This window comes from Myotis daubentonii, chromosome 6 (assembly GCF_963259705.1).
Source record: "Myotis daubentonii chromosome 6, mMyoDau2.1, whole genome shotgun sequence".
NCBI lineage: Eukaryota > Metazoa > Chordata > Mammalia > Chiroptera > Vespertilionidae > Myotis > Myotis daubentonii.
In genome coordinates this window covers 26,637,263-26,655,596 of record NC_081845.1, presented here as the reverse complement: position 1 = coordinate 26,655,596, position 18,334 = coordinate 26,637,263, and the positions used below count along the sequence as shown (strand labels likewise).

General features: G+C 40.9%; 1 protein-coding gene across 12 annotated transcripts in view; it reads right to left on the bottom strand.

Moving 5' to 3' along the window:
• HECA (hdc homolog, cell cycle regulator) overlaps positions 1–18,334 on the bottom strand; it is a 48,823-nt gene that overhangs the window by 17,075 nt on the left and 13,414 nt on the right. Inside the window, exon 1 of one of the 12 annotated variants that reach the window (XM_059700500.1) lies at positions 13,368–13,404. The exons of the other annotated variants lie outside the window; for them this stretch is intronic. Coding sequence (XP_059556483.1) covers positions 13,368–13,389 — 22 coding nt within the window. The 5' untranslated portion in view covers positions 13,390–13,404. Of the gene's footprint in view, positions 1–13,367; positions 13,405–18,334 lie in introns of those variants that run through there. 12 annotated transcript variants of the gene reach the window in all.

Sequence of the window (18,334 nt, the reverse complement as noted above, 5' to 3'; positions counted from 1 at the left end):
TCTTGGGGACAGCAGAGAACTGCTGACAAGGCTTCTACATCTCACACAGCATTCTGAGGAGCAAGCTGGCCTCTACCCTCAAAGACATGGTTTCCTTTGAAGTTTGGTTCTTAACTCCCTGCCTGGCTCCCCTCTCCTTCCCCCTGTCTACACTGCAGAGGCATCTAGAAGGTGCCTAGTTGTGATACAAATAATACAGTAAGTGATAAATAATAATGCAAGATTAAACTCTGTGTTTCGTGTACTCACAACTATAAACCTACTTTTGCCTACTCCTGTAAATGTGGAAACACACTGTAAACTGTCAAGTTGCATAAAAACCTTTCTCTGCTATCTTCAGCATAACTGTATACCTGCGTACCTGGCTCCCCAACTAAATGCAAATTGTTCCAATGTACTTCCTACTTTTTCTATCTAATGTTTTAGATACACGACAGGTGTTTAGAAAGTCAGTAAATAAATGAATAATGCCATGCCTTTTTTAAAATTTCCTAAATATCCAACACATCTAGGAAAAGACTTTGTAACTGTAAGAAACAGCAGTGGTGGCATTCAAAATGACACGTGAGAAATTAGCAGTATTACCGAAACACTGGATTGCTTCCTGAAAGCTGTCTCTAACTTTACAAAAACCCCAGCTCTTAAGAACAGCTGTCCCATAAAAGGAATACAGGTTGATAGGACACAACTAAACCTTAAATGGGGGAGCAGGGGAGAGGGGAGAAGGGAATCCCACGCTGACAAGGGCTTGTGCCACATACATCCCTTGGGACATTAGTCTAATGCCGGGAGCCGGTCCATCCTTGCTGTTTCAAGGGACTTGGCATATATGGCATACGGTTCTTAATATGTTTGCTCACCTTCTTGGCGCTGTGTTTTAACCAAGGTCACCTCTCCGAGAAAGGTTGAATCCCCAGGTAGGGATTTTCCCCTGAAGTTAGGGAGGGAATAAAACCCCTCAACTAAGTGCCAGGCGGGTAACTAATCACTTTAACTATGAACAATCATGCTTAAGCTACATAATCTTTACTCCCTGGAATGGAGATAAGAAACGCCCTAACCTTTGTAATAGAGATTGATAGGATTGAATCAACTGGTATAAATACAGATGTAACAAGACAGCAAGAGACAGAACTTATAAGACAGAACTCAGAACACAGTGCTTGGAAGACAAGACCAAGAGAGACAGAGCCTAGGCACAGAACCTACACAGAACGTTCTCTAGAGACAGAAGAACTTCGCTGGAGAGAGCATGCTGGAGGATCCTGGACAGGGACTGGCCTCGGAGCCTGGAGGCGGAGCCTGGCGAGAGAGCATGGCAGGGGATCCTGGACAGAGCCTGACTAGAACCTGGTGACTGAACCTGACTGGAGAACCTGGACAGAACCTCTCTGGAGATCCTAAGCAGAACCTCTCTGGAGATCCAGACCAGAACTTGGCTGGAGATCCTGGCTAGAGATCCTGGCTAGGCTGCTGATTAACTGAACACTGTCTCCGTGCCCTTCCTTCATCGCCGACTCCGTCCACGCCTTTGGGGACCCCTGGACCAGCTGGGGTTGGACCCCGGCAGTCTAAGCCGTGATAGCTTGAATAACAAGCAATATGGGAAAATGTTCCTTTATGCAGTGTCAGCAATTTTTAAAAATGTATATTAGCCCTCAGTGCCAGTTTTTACAGCTTCACCCTCAAATATTCAGTATTCAGCATCTATTTGTCTCTGCCCAAGTAAAAATAATCAGAGCTCACCTCATCCTGGGCAGCAATCTCAAATAGTTTGAAGTCTGGACAACAGGATGACTAGGCTGAGGTCACGAGGACAAAGTCTGTCACTCTCCCCAGCCTTCACATCCTCTACCTCTGCCTCCACCTATTAAAAAGGGAGTATCTGCCAGTAATCATGTACACTGGCTGCCCAACAAACACAATCCCCTTGACAAACGTGCTCACACTAACAAGCACTGTAAGACAGGCGAAGCCATCTTCAGCTTTTTACCTATAAAATTAAATGTTTCGCCCCTCTTAAAACAGTTGCAAGCATCAGATAGGGAGTTTGGCGGGGAAGAGGGGTGAGGTGGGGACTTGGACCTACTCATCCTTGTAAACCCACTACTGTGAAAATCCTATTAGTGTTTCATAAATGTCTTGTGGAAGAAAAGTATGGCCCAATCAGATTCAGTACTCCAGGTGACCGCATGCTGGAGAACACAGCCTGACTAGGTCCAGATGAGCTCTCAAGCGACCTTCTATAGACTCAGGTCCAGATGAGCTCTCAACAGACCTTCTAGACCAGGGGTGGGCAAACTTTTTGACTCAAGGGCCACAATGTGTTCTTAAACTGGATGGAGGGCCGGAACAAAAGCATGGATGGAGTGTTTGTGTGAACTAATATAAATTCAAAGTAAACGTCATTACATAAAAGGGTACGGTCTTTTTTTTCAATAGTTTTATTCATTTCAAACGGGCCGCATCCGGCCCGCGGGCCGTAGTTTGCCCATGGCTGTTCTAGACTCAGGTCCAGATGAGCTCTCAACAGACCTTCTAGACCAGTGGTTCTCAACCACTGGTTGAGGGGTAGAATGACCCTTTCACAGGGGTCGCCTAAGACCAACAGAAAACACATATATAATTACATATTGTTTTTGTGATTAATAACTATGCTTTAATTATGTTCAATTTGTAACAATGAAAATACATCCTGCATATCAGATATTTACATGACGATTCATAACAGTAGCAAAATTACAGTTATGAAGTAGCAACGAAAATAATTTTATGGTTGGGGGTCACCACAACATGAGGAACTATATTAAAGGGTCACGGCATTAGGAAGGTTGAGAACCAGTTCTAGACTCAATCCTGAAATTCTTTTGGGGGCAGAGCCTGGCCCTCTTCCTCACTTCCTCAAACTTAACCTAATCTATTCCATCCTCCTTTGGTAGCCAATTACCAAACGCAAATATCAGGGGTTTTGAACACCTACTTTATTACACTGATCTTTTCCATACTTTAATTCCTGTTCATGGGAACACACCTCCTTGCTTGCTGACCAAGTTCCACACAGGGTACGAAGTTCGACAAGAGGAGCTTCACCTCTAGCTTCCAGAGAGGCCACAGAGCTTGGGCACTGAGGACACAGGCTCTGGAGCCAGCCAACCCGGATCTTACTGTCAGCTCTGCAACTTACTCGTTCTCAGATTTTGGCAAGTCAACCTCCCTGTGCTTCTGTTGTCTAACGTGTAAAAGGCAGGAAGAACAGTATCTACCTCCAAGGGTCCCCATGAGGATTAAAGGAGTTAAGGCCCTTTGAACAGCCTGGCATATAATAAGCAATTATTAAAAGCCCTATCACCTGATGTGAAAACCAAATGACGTTGAATACATTTAGAATAAAGCTACAATCAGGAAGTGACCATCCAATCTCCACACATAAATACTAGTAGGTTCAAGAAATACATTTCTTCCCCACAACAAGCATGCACAAAACAATTCAATAAATATTTGCTGACACGTTTTAAAGAAACAGAAGCAGAATTCTCTTCTCTAACCCCTTAAAGATGTTCTCCTCAATGTCAGACAAATAAATACGTTGTTATATGTATTTTTCAACCTAAGTGATCTTTTCCAAGCCTAGGTAACAGGAATTCATAAAGCATGGTTGCATTTGATTCATGGGACGTGTTCCTGAAGAACTTAACATAATTCAAGACATTACCCCACAGTCTGGGGGTAAAGTGTGGGGAAAGCATCCTCCGAACACATAAATCTGCAGTCGCCATGCTGTCTGGTGCTTTACTGATGCTTGTATTAGCAGCGTTAGTTCTAATAGTTCTCAGTTGCATCTCATAAACTGACAGCATGGCATATCATACTGATTTTCAGCACCAGTATTAGCACACTTGGATATTCTGAAAGTTATAATAATGATCTAAATAACAGTTCATTCTAAAATAACACAAATGTCACCAGAGTCCTTGAAGTTCAAAAAAAAAAGAACAACAACAAAAACAAGTGTTCACATACTGCCAAGGGTTAGTAGGTTTTTTTTCCGAAGAAAAGGTGATGCCACTGGGTAACGGAGCATTTTTATGATTCAGTTGACCTGCTAACTTTGAAAATATAAGATGGCTTAATGCATAATCTGGAGAAATGTGTCCGCTGAAATTATGCACATAATGTGAAGCTTCTATTAATATTATTTATGTCATTAGTTGAAATTTGCATAATTCAATTTGCAAAACATGGGCTCACACTGTACTAGGAAATAAATCAGCAGGCTGCCTTTTCTCTTGTCGAACCATGATCTTGAGGGTGCGGGATCGGGGAGAACTCACCGCACCCTAGCATTCCATGTCCTGCACGCACTCACCCGAAGGAAAGGTAGGTGCAGAGGCTCTCAGGACCAAACCACAATCTCCTCACACGGGAACAAAACTTCAGATACATCCTATTTTCATAGACTCCAAAAAAAAACTCAGTGCTATTTTTTAATTTTAAAGGATTTTTCTTGCTCTCTCTGAAACACTACAGAACTTGATTTGTTTCCCTTGTCAAGTCAACGTCCTCCCCCCTGCCAGTAGATATTCAAAATGTGGCCATAATAAAAACTCCTAAATCATATTTTCATATGTGATCCCTATTTACCACCTAAGTTACAGCACAGCATTCCCAAAACGTCAGCCTGCTTCCTCTCTCTTGGTGGGCCCAAATGGTACCTGGAGACCAAAGGCCATGGTGGAGTGGGCCCCTCCCCTTACCTCTGATTCCCAATGGCCTCAGCTCAAAAGACAAATGACTTTACCTCCTCCCCAGTCTGTCCAACAGATAAAACATATGGCAGCATGATTAGCTGGCAACATGGGTCATGTGCAGACCAGGTCACAGAATATAAGCCATAATTCACTGCTGTTCAATACTTTCCAAAAGCTCTACTGAGGGAAACAAATTTTAAGAAAGATTTCATCGATGATGTCCACACACTCCTCTAGATCAGATTCCAGTGGGGAGGTCTGGCCTGCAGTGTGTCTTATTAAACCAGTACAAGGTTGTTGTTTTTTGTCATGAAATGTAAATGCAAATGCCTTTTAGGTGCATCAAGTACTCTCTGATCTTCTAGGCCTCCCCCCGCCCCCGAGCCCCACTCATGTATTTATTTATGTGCCAGGCCCATAGAGGTACTTGGGCATGTAACTCCTGTGCTAGGAAAACTCTGTCCCTCAGTGAAGCCAAGTGCCACAGAGCTGGTTACCAGGACCACAATGTTCCATTCCCTGGTCAGACTGCTTTTAATGACGTGAGCAAACCCAATAAATTTGTTTTATTTATGAAAGGGTATTGTCATGCACATCGTTCAGTATTTTACAGTGTCTTAGAAATGGCTAAGTGATGAGTGTTGCTTTTTTAATCAGATGGACACTGCAGAACATACCACTGCTTCTGTCTGCCTCATCCCTCTGTGTGCTAGAAATCTGAAAGCCAAATTTGTGACCTACCTCTTGTAATGACTCAGGACATCCACTTGTTTTCCTAATAGTATTGCCCCTATAACTAATATTCTCACATTTATTCTTTATCTTAAAGCATTACATGTATTTTTGAAAGCCACTTTATTTTTGGAAGAAGGAAGGTACAAATGATCAAAACAAAAATCCATTTGTCACCTCTTCCCATAACTTTCAACTCAGTTTTGCCTACTACATGTTAATCTGTACTTGACATGTACCAAGGTTCTCCTCTCCCTCTTCACTTTCCAAAGTCTGTAGAGAAGGGTGAGAGAAGTGAAAGGGGAGGCCAATGTTGACCCACTGGTGCCAAGAGCCCCACAAACACAGCACCTTTCCTGAATGGCTACCCTCTCTGCCACGCCCCGTGCTGGCTCCTCGGAGAAGCACCTGTGGCACAAGCACAAGAGCACACGAGAGCTCCTGGTCCTGAAGGCGCTCACCTCGCCCATCCCACACCTCTCACCATCTCCCCTTGGCTCAGCTCCCTCAGCTTCACTCTGCCATTCATTCCTGGGCCTCCACCTATTTCCATCTCACCTGCTTTCTCTCTCAGCTCTTCTCTCAGACACATCTTAGGCTGGCTCCTGTCACTCAGTGCTCTGCCAGCCAACTGAGTCCCCCACCCCAGTGCTTCTTGCCCCACCTGGTCCATGCAGGTCCTCCCAACCCCCACCTGCTCCCAGCCTCACTGGTGATACTAAGACATAGTGAAGTAGGTTTGGATTCATCCAAAATCTACCCCACCTTGTCTTCTTTCAAGGGGTCCCTTCTCCTTGGCTGTAACCGACCAAGCCTAGACTCCTTGGGATGCTGTTATCCTCCTCCCTCACCTATCAAATCTGCGAGTTCATTTCCAACAAATATGAAAAGGAGAGTCTCATATTTACCTGTGAGACTAGATCTATAAGGAGAGGCAGAGGAAAAAGCAATGAATGGAGAAATGACAAGAGATAAAGATGTGACCACATAATCTAAACCTGCTGCTGGATCATACCACTATTGACAACTAGAGTCCAATGGATCCCATCTTCTCAGGATGGCTACTTAGGAAATGTCAATGTAACAACTTAGAAATATAAATTAAAACCACAATGAGATATCACCTCCCACCTGTCAGAATGGCTGTCATCAATAAGTCAACAAACAAGTGTTGGAGAGGATGTGGAGAAAAGGGAGCCCTCGTGCTCTGTTGGTGGAAATGCAGGCTGGTGTAGCCACTATGAAAAACAGTATGGAGGGTCCTCAAAAAATTAAAAATGGAACTGCCTTATGGCCTAACAATTCCACTTCTGAATACGTATCTCGAGAAACCCAAAACAGTCATTCAAAAGAATATATGCACCCCTATGTTCATTGCAGTGTGATTTACAATAGCCAAGATATAGAAGCAACCTAACTACACATCAATAGATGAGTGGCGTGAAAAGCTGTGGTACATATAGATAATGGAATGTTACTCAGCCATAAAAAGGAGATGAAATCTTGCCATTTGCATCAGCATGGATGGACCTAGAGGGTATTATGCTAAGTGAAATAAGTCAGACAGAGAAAGACAAATGCCATATGATTTCACTTATATGTGGAATCTAAAAAGCAAAATAAATGAACAAAGAAAACAGAAACAGACTCATAGACACAGAGAGCAGACTGATGGATATCAGAGGAGAAGAGGTCTGGGGGACTGGGTGAAAAAGGTAAAGGGATTAAGCACAAATTGGTAGTTACAAAATAGGCACAAGGATGTAAAGTACAGCACAGAGAACACAGTTAATAATATTGTAATAACTATGTATGGTGCCAGATGGGCACTGGAAATACTGAGAACACTTATAATCTATATTATGATCTAACCACTCTGCTGTACACCTGAAACTAATACAAATAATATTCAATGTAAATTGCAATTGAAAAGTAAAGGTTTTTTTAAATTTTTTGCAAAGAAATGTCAATGTAACAACTTAATAGTGAGAATAACAAACTATTGCTCTTATCTGGGCTTTATTAATGGCATTAGTAATTATAATAGTAACTTGTTTTAACCAGTTAACTGCCACGATATTTTTAATTTAATTTAAAAAGGTCCACCGCTTATGTCTATAGATGCTTATGGCGTACAAATGGTTAGTAATACAAAAAAAAAAGTCATATTCATTGGTAAATTAATCCTATAATGTAGTCATATATAAGAATTACAAGGGGAGAAACCAAGATGGCGGCATAGGTAAACACCGAAATTGCTGCCTCCTACAACAACTTCAAAAATACAACAAAAAGACAAAACGGACATCATCCAGAACTACAGGAAGGCTGGCTGAGTGGAAATTCTACAACTAGAAGGAAAGAGAAAAGCACACTGAGACTCAGGAGCTGCGGAAATAAAGTGCAAAGGTACGGAGGCTCAAGCACACGCGTGGAAAGGGGCTGGTACCTGAGGATGCGGCTGTCTTTTTGAATCGGGAGGGAGTCACAAGCTCCCAACTGCTCTGAACTCCAGTTCCGGGGAGTCTCTGGGGACCCAGGACTCATACAGGGAGAAACTGGACTGTCTGGCAGCGGGCAGAACTCGGAACTCGAGGGTGGCTTTCCCTCAGAGGTGCTTGCAGCAATTAAATTACCGGGACACTGAGACTCACGGCCCCTTAGGGCAGGGCTGAGGATCAGCCATAGCTGCTTGCTCCGCCCTTTGATTCCCTGAGACCCCGCCCCACCCAGGCTGCAGCAGAGGCTTTTGCATATGAATGCCCTGGCCCTTTGCAACCTGAAAATTACCTAACAAATTACAGCTGGGCCAGACAGACCCAGAACTTCCAAGAGAAGGCCCAAGGACCCACAGCAGCTTGCATTGCTTCACAGCTGGGCCTCATCTGGGCACCTCCAAATTCCAAACAAGGAAGGGGAATCTGCAGATCTTTTCGTAGCTCTGCTGGGTAACCTCAGGCAGAGACTAAATTAGCACCTCCTTAGATCCAAGAGCCAGTGTACCCAGTGGTCAGAGTGGGACCATCCAGATTACAACTCCTCAGATCCATAAGGGACACACTCAGGGGGCAGACTCAGTGAGCACCAAAGCCCCACTGAAGCAAATCTTGCCCCAGACAGGTGTCTTCAGCACAGAAGTTCTCCCACTACAGACACAGCTGATTCTCACTGCTAATTGGCCTGGAAGTCAATTCCTCCCAGTGATACGTACAACAATCAAGGCATAACTACAACAAGACTGTGCACAAAGCCCACAAGGGGGTGCACCAAGAGTGTCCACCTCAGGTAACTGGGGAGGCTGAGCCACAGGGCCCTAGAGGAGACCTAGCACACAAAACCACTCTACCAACACAGGGAAGCATAAAAAATGCGGAGACAAAGAAACAGGTCACAAATGACAGAAATGGAGGAAAGCAAACAACTGGACATAGAGTTCAAAACCACGTTTATAAGGTTTTTCAAGAATTTTCTGGAAACCGCCGATAAATTTAGTGAGACCCTGGAGGATATGAAAAAAGACCAACTAGAAATTAAGCATACACTGACTGAAATAAAGAATAATATACAGAGATCCAACAGCAGACAAGAGGATCCCAAGAATCAAGTCAAAGATTTGAAATACAAAGAAACAAAAAATACCCAACCGAAAAAGCAAAAAGAAAAAAGAATCCAAAAATATGAAGATAGTGTAAGGAGCCTCTGGGACAACTTCAAGCGTACCAACATCAGAATTATAGGGGTGCCAGAAGAAGAGAGAGGGCAAGATATTGAAAACCTATTTGAAGAAATAATGACAGAAAACTTCCCCTACATGGTGAAAGAAATAGACTTCCAAGTCCAGGAAGCACAGAGAACCCCAAACAAAAGGAATCCAAAGAGGACCACACCAAGACACATTATAATTAAAATGCCAAGAGCAAAAGACAAAGAGAGAATCTTAAAACCAGCAAGAGAAAAAAAGTCAGTTACCTACAAGGGAGTACCCATACGACTGTCAGCTGATTTCTCAACAGAAACCATGCAGGCCAGAAGAGAGTGGCAAGAAATATTCAAAGTGATGAATAGCAAGAACCTACAACCAAAATTACTTTATCCAGGAAAGCTATCATTCAAAATTGAAGGTCAGATAAACAGCTTCACAGATAAGGAAAAGCTAAAGGAGTTCATCACCACCAAACGAGCATTATATGAAACGCTGAAAGGTATTCTTTAAGAAGAGGAAGGAGAAAAAGGAATTCTTATCATTTGCCACAGCATGGATGGAACTGGAGAGCATTATGCTAAGTGAAATAAACCAGTCAGAGAAGGATAAATACCACATGATCTCACTCATTTGTGGAATATAATGAACAATATAAACTGATGAACAAGGACTGATCCAGAGACGGAGAGGCATTGATTGGACTGTCGGGCCTTGGAGGGAAGGTAGGGGAGGGTGGGGGTAAGGGGGAAAGATCAACCAAAGGACTTATATGCAAGCATATAGGCCTAACCAATGGACATGGACAACGGGGGGGTGAGGGCATGAGGGGGGGGGGGAGTAGGGGGTAACGTGGGGATAAGGACACACATATGTAATATCTTAATAAAAAATGTATTCCAAAAAAAGAATTACAAGAAAATAATATAATTCTTAGACATAAGAATTAGGAAAATTATATATGTATACTCATATATAAGAACTAGAAGAAAAATAAGTTTATAACAGATGTCAATTGAAATAAGGCACACATATTCAGTTATGTACATGAGCTATGAATAACTAGATATAGCCTTATCCCTGAAATTTTATACACATGTACATGCATATATATTATGCACTACTCTAGATGCAATATTATTTCCATGGTGAACAAAGAAAATCCTTGCATTTTACTTTCATTTGCTTTAAAGAAAAAATCCAAAATGCTTTCATAGGAAAATTGCTTATTATCTTCTTATACTTTTTGCAAACAGAAAACTATGAAACAAAAAGAAAAGACAAGGGCTTGAATTTATTTTATTTTTTAATTTTTAAAAAATATATTTTATTGATTTTTTTACAGAAAGGAAGGGAGAGGGATAGAGAGAAACATCGATGAGAGACAAACATTGATCAGCTGCCTCCTGCACACCCCCCACTGGGGTTGTGCCCACAACCAAGGTACATGCCCTTGACCAGAATCGAACCTGGGACCCTTCAGTCCGCAGGCCGATGCTCTATCCACTGAGCCAAACTGGTTAGGGCTTGAATTTATTTTAAACCCAAACTAGTCCTCAAAAGCGAGTTATGGTTTCACTAACCAGGTTCTTGAACAGTTAAATTTTAATCTCATGATCCCTTGTGAACCCATCATTTTTTTGCCTTGATTACAACTGCCAGTAAACAACTGTTTACTTTAGGGGTTGCCCTTTCTCGTGTCACTCTTTGAATGTTGACCAGCTCAGTGCTATTTGGAATTCTGAGCACATTCTCTAAGACACTAGTCAGCCCTTGCCTCCCTGCTTGGCATCAATGCAAATTCAGGGCATCTTCTCCTGGCAGTGACACAGGATTCTGAAGCTTGCCAGTCTAGCAGGTTTGCTTCATCTTTTTCCAAACACTGGAGTAAACAGAATGATGAAAAATATAGAAGAATATACACAAATGAGTATTTGGAAACAGAAAATATTGATAATAGTCTATGCATAGATGTGATGACATCAGCATCCCCAGTTTCCTCTTTTCTGCTCCTGGAATGAATGTATATTATTGCCTTTAAAAAAAAAAAAAAAAAAGCCTTTGCATTTTTCAGGATACTAATAAACTTGTTTGGGCAAATGTATGACTTTTTTTAAAAAAGCTATCATTTAATCAGAACCCTGTTCTAGGAGACATAATAAGGACACCAGGGTTTAGCCCTGGCCAGTGTGGCTCAGTTGATTGGAGAATTGTCCAGTACACAGAAAGGTTACCTTAATTCCCACCCGGTCAGTGCACATACCCAGGTTGTGGGTTCGATCCCCAGTCAAGGCCTGTGCAGGGGACAATCAATCAATGTTTCACTCTCACATTGCTGTTTCTCTCTCCCCGTCTCTCTCTCTCTCAAACCAATAAAAACATGTCCTCGGGTGAGAATTTAAAAAATAAAAAACGAAACACCAGGGTTTATCAACACTTACTACGAAAGAAAGAAATTCATGGGATCTGAATATCAGCCAATTACAGCCAGCAATCAATGTGAGACAATTCAAATGCTGTTTTTGAACCCTGTTATGTGCCCAGTGCGGAGTGCAGAGTTTAGCATAGGGGATGGAAATGGTGGCGAAGATCATAAGCCATACTATGTTCCTATTTCCTTGAGTATCTTACATTTTTGTTGAATACTGGACACTTTAATAACATAAGATGGCAACTCCGGAAATCAGTTCCTTCTACTCACTGGATATACTATTGGTACTGTTGTTTATGTAGTAACTTAACTAGACTAATACGGCAAAGTCTGTATTATTTAGCCATGGGCAACCACTGGAGTGTCTACTCAGTCAGCTTAGTGAGAGTGCTGGATCACAGAGAACTATACAACACTCACCCTGAAGGAAAGGTAGGACCCAGAGTTCTCAGAACCAACTCAGAGTCTTAAAATGGGAACAGTACTCCAGGTTAAATGTAAGTGTGCAAGAGTGTGTGCATGTATGTGTGCCTATATGTAACTGCAGAGAAACTGTCCAGACCACTGTTAAACTATCCCATTTTTAAAGACTCCAAAAAAGAGAGAACTTGATTTATTACCCTTGTCAGCGTCCTCGCCTTGGCCATAATAAAAACTCCTAAATCTTATTTTCATATGTGATCCCTATTTACCACCTGAGTTATAGCACGGCATCCCCAAAACACTGGCCTGCTTCCTCTCTCTTGGTGGGCTCAACAGTACCTGGAGACCAAAGGCCATGGTGGAGTGGGCCCCTCCCCTTACCTCTGATTCCCAATGGCCTCAGCTCAAAAGACAAATGGCTTTACCTCCTCCCTGGTCTGTCCAACAGGTAAAACATATGGCAGCATGATTAGCTGGCAACATGGGTCATGTGCAGACCAGGTACCTGTCACAGAATACAAGCCATAATTCACTGCTGTTCAATACTTTCCAAAAGCTCTACTAAGGGAAACAAATTTTAAGAAAGATTTCATAGATGATGTCCACACACTCCTCTAGATCAGATTTCAGTGGGGAGGTTTGGCGTGCAGTGTGTCTTTTTAAACCAGTACAAGGTATTTTGTCATGAAATGTAAATGCAAATGCCTTTTAGGTGCATCAAGTACTCTGATCATCCAGGCTTCCACCCCAGTAAGTCTCCCACCCTGACATCGCCCAGGGGCTCTGTGTGTGTGCTGGGGCACATCTTCATTGCTTCAACAGTTTATGTTTCAACCATTACTTTCCTACTTCTTCCGAGCCTCAAGGTCAGCCAGAAGAGAGAATGAGGGCCTCCCAAGGTCTTTCCTGGGTATGCACACTGGTCTTCCAAAGCACCAGGAATATGTCAGAGCTTTTCAAAGCTCCTACAGATCTCTCACTCACAATATAACTTCATTAAGTTTTTGGCCCACCTCTTGTTTGCCCCCACTGGTATCACTGCTGCAGGCAGTGGCCATATTAAACAATTACTGCTGATTGTTTTCAACAGACACCCAAGGATAGGACTTTTACCACTGCGTGATCTCTGAGTCAGGTCAAATAAAGCCTCTGAATGAGGCTTTATCAGGGGGCTTCCATGAAGGTCAAACAGTGACAGTTCTCTAGGTCTAGGGCTTTGGGGTAGCTCTTAACCTATTCTTCCCCCTCCAAGGACTACTATACTGTTTGTTTTAAAGCTACTGGATGCTGGGGAGGAGTAGGAATAGAGCAAGTTAACATACACAAAACTCACTGTTCTTTAAGAAGTCAGTCATTTCCCTTGAATGAACACTCCTGGGATTATTGGTTAATTTCCAGATTTCTGAAAAAGTTATTTTGATCATTTCTGCCAGTGTTCTCATTGTCTTTATGGAGAAGCAGGCTTCTAGAAGTCCTTATTCTGCCATTCCAGAAGTGCTTCTCAATATAAATTTAAGTTTATATACATTTTTTATAGAAAAACATGATAGGATGATCAATAAAGAGCTTTCAAGCAGGACAACACTCCATCTTGGATCAAATTCTGGGGGAAAAAACTGAATAGAAATGAAGAAAAAAATGTAAAATTTCTCATTATTATTTTTAAAGAGCTGATAATGGTTATCAAGTTAATGTATTTGTATTCTGTTTTAGTACATTTAAATGGAAATGTTTACAGTTAAATGGAAACTATACCCTCTAAATTTATGTAAACCTTTAAAAAAAACTGATGTGACATCAAATGTGCAAGGATGACTCTGTGTTTTCAAATTCTTTTAGGGGATAAAAAACAAAAAGTCTGACCACCACCTTCATATCAGCCTTCTGAAAATTACACTATGATTATCTCATACACACATTCAGGCACTTCAGAAACCCCCAGACTAAAGTCACAAATCCTTTGGATACATTCAAGGAACTCCACAATCAGGCCTCCTCCCTTCCACCTGATCGTCCACCAGGCCCAGAAGCAAAACCTCTGCTTCAGCAGTGACCCAAAGCGGGTTAGAAGAAGTGGACACAGACTGGTTAGAAGACTAACTGCATCCCACTGGTGCCCCACACCACCACTTACTAGGTGCCTAAAAATCATTTCTTAATTAACTGGTAAATATTTTTAACTGAAAACTAAAGAGGCTTTTAAATAAATTTTGTCAAATATTTTGAGGCACCTTCTCCTACTAAAAAGTTTTAAAAGACACTAAAGCTGATATATAAAGAAAAGTTAAAACAAAAATATTTTTTCAACTTGCTTCAATTAGCATAGGAACTAATAGCAAGCTCACTTAAGCATATCTATCTTAACCTCTGATTTAGCTTATTCTCCCTTATGTTACTGTAATGTAAGAAAGCTCCAAAATGGGTAGCAAGTTGAGTACATGGCGATTACAATCAATTAAACATTTTTTTATGCTTAGAGTAGGGTTTAAACACAAGACTTTTACTCAGACAAACCACTCTATCCAAATACACATGGAAGCTTCACATAAAAAAAAAAAAAAAAAAAAAGAGCCCTTCAACTATATTTAACAACTTGGGCTTTTAACACTCAATATATTTAGTTTATTCCCCTAGACCCACTCTTTCCTTACTTTCAATTAAAACTCACAAGCCTACCACGCCTCAAATTCAAACTAAGCAGAAACCTACAAGTTTCTATTTTACCTAATTTTTATTCCCATTCTGGCCTCAATACTCTGATAACAATATATCAATATTGACATATAAATATATCATTGTTGTCTATAGAGTAGAAATTCATATTTTCCTTAACTAACAGAGGCCATGTCAGGACCCAAAACGACATGGACCCAAAATAAACCTAATTTAGGCTGAAAATCAGGATGAAGATAATGTTCATAGTTATTCCTGAATGTTTCTTAAAAATACCGAAGTTCCACAAACAGAAATAAGCAATCCCTTGGTTCAGATTCTACAAACTCTTCCTGAGCCCGCTTCCAGGTGATCCTTCAGTGGTCTGCCCCAGGTCATTCAATGAGTAAGTTTATTCAAAATGTTCAATACCATATGAATCCTCAGAACCACTTAAAAACTAGATATAAGGAAAACCAAGTTAAAGAAGCAAGTGCTTAAACCCAACTACAATATAAAGATTTCCTGACCTCAATCTTTGCATTCTTTAAAAACAGAGATAGACAATGAGGTAAATCTACTCAAGCTAACAGAATTGCTAAACTGAAGAAAAATAAGTCATGAGCAAAGGTCTACTTGTCAATCAATAAGAATAAAGCAATTTCCTTGTAAACAATGTAAAGAAAAAGGATTCCACCAGTACAGAGACTATCAAATTGGACAGCAGAAAAAGCACTGACATTGAGAAACAAAAACTCAGCCTGCCTTTCCTGGACCCTGTTTGGTCAACGAACTGGGTCAACGTACCAACTCCCAGGATGATTTTAAGACTACTGTACTTAGAACCAATAACACCCCAGCACAAAGTGCTCAATTCATTTCCCTACCTTTGTTTTCCATGTATCTTTACTGCCCTACTGAACTCCCTGAAAAATATACTTTCTGCTCCCTACCCTCCCTTCAAAATAAACCTGAGAAAATGTATATAGCGATCCCTCCCACCCTAGCAGTCACTCTGCTGGGATTAGGCAGAAAGACAAAGCTTTTGCCTGGGGCCATACTGCAGGCCAGTGCTTCAGCAACCAAACAAGTTACAGAATCTGTTTCAACAGGGAAAGACTTGTCAAAGGAGAAGGCGTGTCTAAGTCTTACACATGCCTCAGTAAAAATGAAAACTAGACTCACAAATCAGTCATGTCTTAAGTCCTGGCCTAGCAGTGCATCATCTAAGTACACTCACACAGCATGCTATGATATGACTTGTTTTCAAGAGAGCATCTCATAACATTTCCAACTGCAAAGTTTAGATCCCATTGATATATTATTAAACCAGCGATGTCGTGGGGAGGTTTTGTTTTGTTTTTGTTAATCCCCACCAGAGGATGTTTTTTCCCATTGATTTTTAGAGAGATGGAAGGGAGGGAAGAAGGGAGAGTGGAGGGAAAGAGAGAAACATCCAGGTGAAAGAAACACAGTGATTGGCTGCCTCCCGAATATACCCAACTGGGCTGGAACCTGCAACCCAGGTACTTGCCCTTGACCAGGATCCAAACCTGCAACCTTTGACCTTTCGTGTGCAGGCCAACACTCTAACCACTGATCAACAACGGCCAACGTGCCGGTATTTTCTTTTTAACTAGACATTCATTCCTTTCCCAATTACTAACTCTTACAGAACACAGATGTAATTTTACGGTATGATCATTAACAAAGACTCAAAACTATTCATTTCTAAACTAGAGGGAAAAAGTAATATATCATTTATAAAACAGCAAAAATCTGGCCATAAGAGAATTTGCCATATTACATAAAATTCTATTAACATATGTAAATATATACAAATGTACGTATGATTATATTTCAAATGAATTCTAAATAGTATTTCCATATCTGTCAAGAGAAAAACATTTCAAATTAATTCTTTAAAAATTCTTCCAAAATTCTTCCTGATGTGGCTCAGCAGCTGAGCAGTGACCCATGAATCAGGAGGTCTCCAGTTCGATTCCCAGTCAGGACACATGCCTGGGTTTGGGGCTTAATTCCCAGTAATGTGCACGTAGGAGGTAGTCAATTTATGTTTCTCTCTCATCGATGTTTCTATCTCTCTATTCCTCTCCTTCCCTCTCTCTCTAAAAGATATATTTTTTAAAAGTTCTTCCAAGTATTCCTTAGATTACATATCTCATAGAATGTTAAAAAAAATAAGTTATGAGAAAAACTGATTTATACCAAAGTCAAATTTCTTAATATGAATATATCAAAGGTGAAGCTTACAAATTGTTTTTAATCAACCAAATCCCAAGAATAACCAAGATTCAATATAAACACATTGATATATTTACGTATATATACACATGCCAAGAATCACATGCCTATACAAATTACTATGAATAACTCTGTAATACATTTTGATATATTCACAATTCTGTTAATTTATTTTTTTGAGGTAACCATTGGTTTATAACATTATCAAAGTTTCAGGTGTGCAACACTATAAACTGACATCTGCATGAACTAGATCATGCTGCTACCAAGTCTAGTTTCCATCTGTCACCATACAATTGAACCCCTTTACTCATTTCACCCTCCCTCCACCCGCTTCCCCTCTGGTAACCACCAATCTGTTGTATGCCTCTATAAATTGGTTTTTGTTTTGTTTTCTTTCTTCTTTGTTTTGTTTTCATTTTTCTTTAACTTAATTTAAAATGCAAAATCTAAAAGGGAAGTAAGGAAACAAATTAAAGTCATATGTAAGTAAGCCTTTTAATGTTTTTACAATAACACTTAAACTCCCACTCTCTAAGGCCCTAATGGTAGGTAAAGAGCAGAAGGCAGAAAGGCCTGAAGTGAATCAAAACACGAACTATGTTGAGTCATGATTACAAATACAGGCAGGCATCTACTCAAAAATCATGTAGTACAATAGGCCAAAAGCAAGGCTCTGTTAATCAAATGGTTAAAATCACAGTGGAATCTGCTGTTATAATGAAACCTGGGTACAGAATGATTCACAGATCACAAGAAAAAATCCCCAAGTCAGCTATACTTACACTGGTAAAAAAAAAAAAGAAAGAAAGAAAGAGAGAGAGAGAGAGAGAGAGAGAGAGAGAGAGAAGAGAGAGAGAGAGAGAGAGAGAGAGAGAGAGAGAGAGAGAAAGAAAGAAAGAAAGAAAGAAAGAAAGAAAGAAAGAAAGAAAGAAAGAAAGAAAGAAAGAAAGAAAGAAAGGATAAACAAAACCCTCCCCAAGGCTTCAGCTGCCATAGTTCTTCCCTACTCTGAGGTCAGAAAGGTCTTTTTCAGAAACTACAGAAAAGCTCAACTCATTCAAGGAGCTGGACTTACCCTGAGGCCAGCAGGCAAGCAGCACTGCAGTCTCTGGGAAAATCCACACAGCAAGAACTCCTAGATCTGAACTTAAAGAGAAACTAAAAGCTCCCCCAAGGAAGCTGAATACGGATTTTAGGAGAGCATCTGCTGCAAACTCCACTGGGGAAAGCAAAGGTCTGCCTGGGTTCTTCCAACTAACCAGAGTGTGCATTTCATTACAAATTGGGAAGCAGCCACACTACCACATGACAAACTAAAAATCAAAAACCCAACCAGAAAACACCAAAAGCCCCAAATCTTGACACAACTATTTGCTTTTT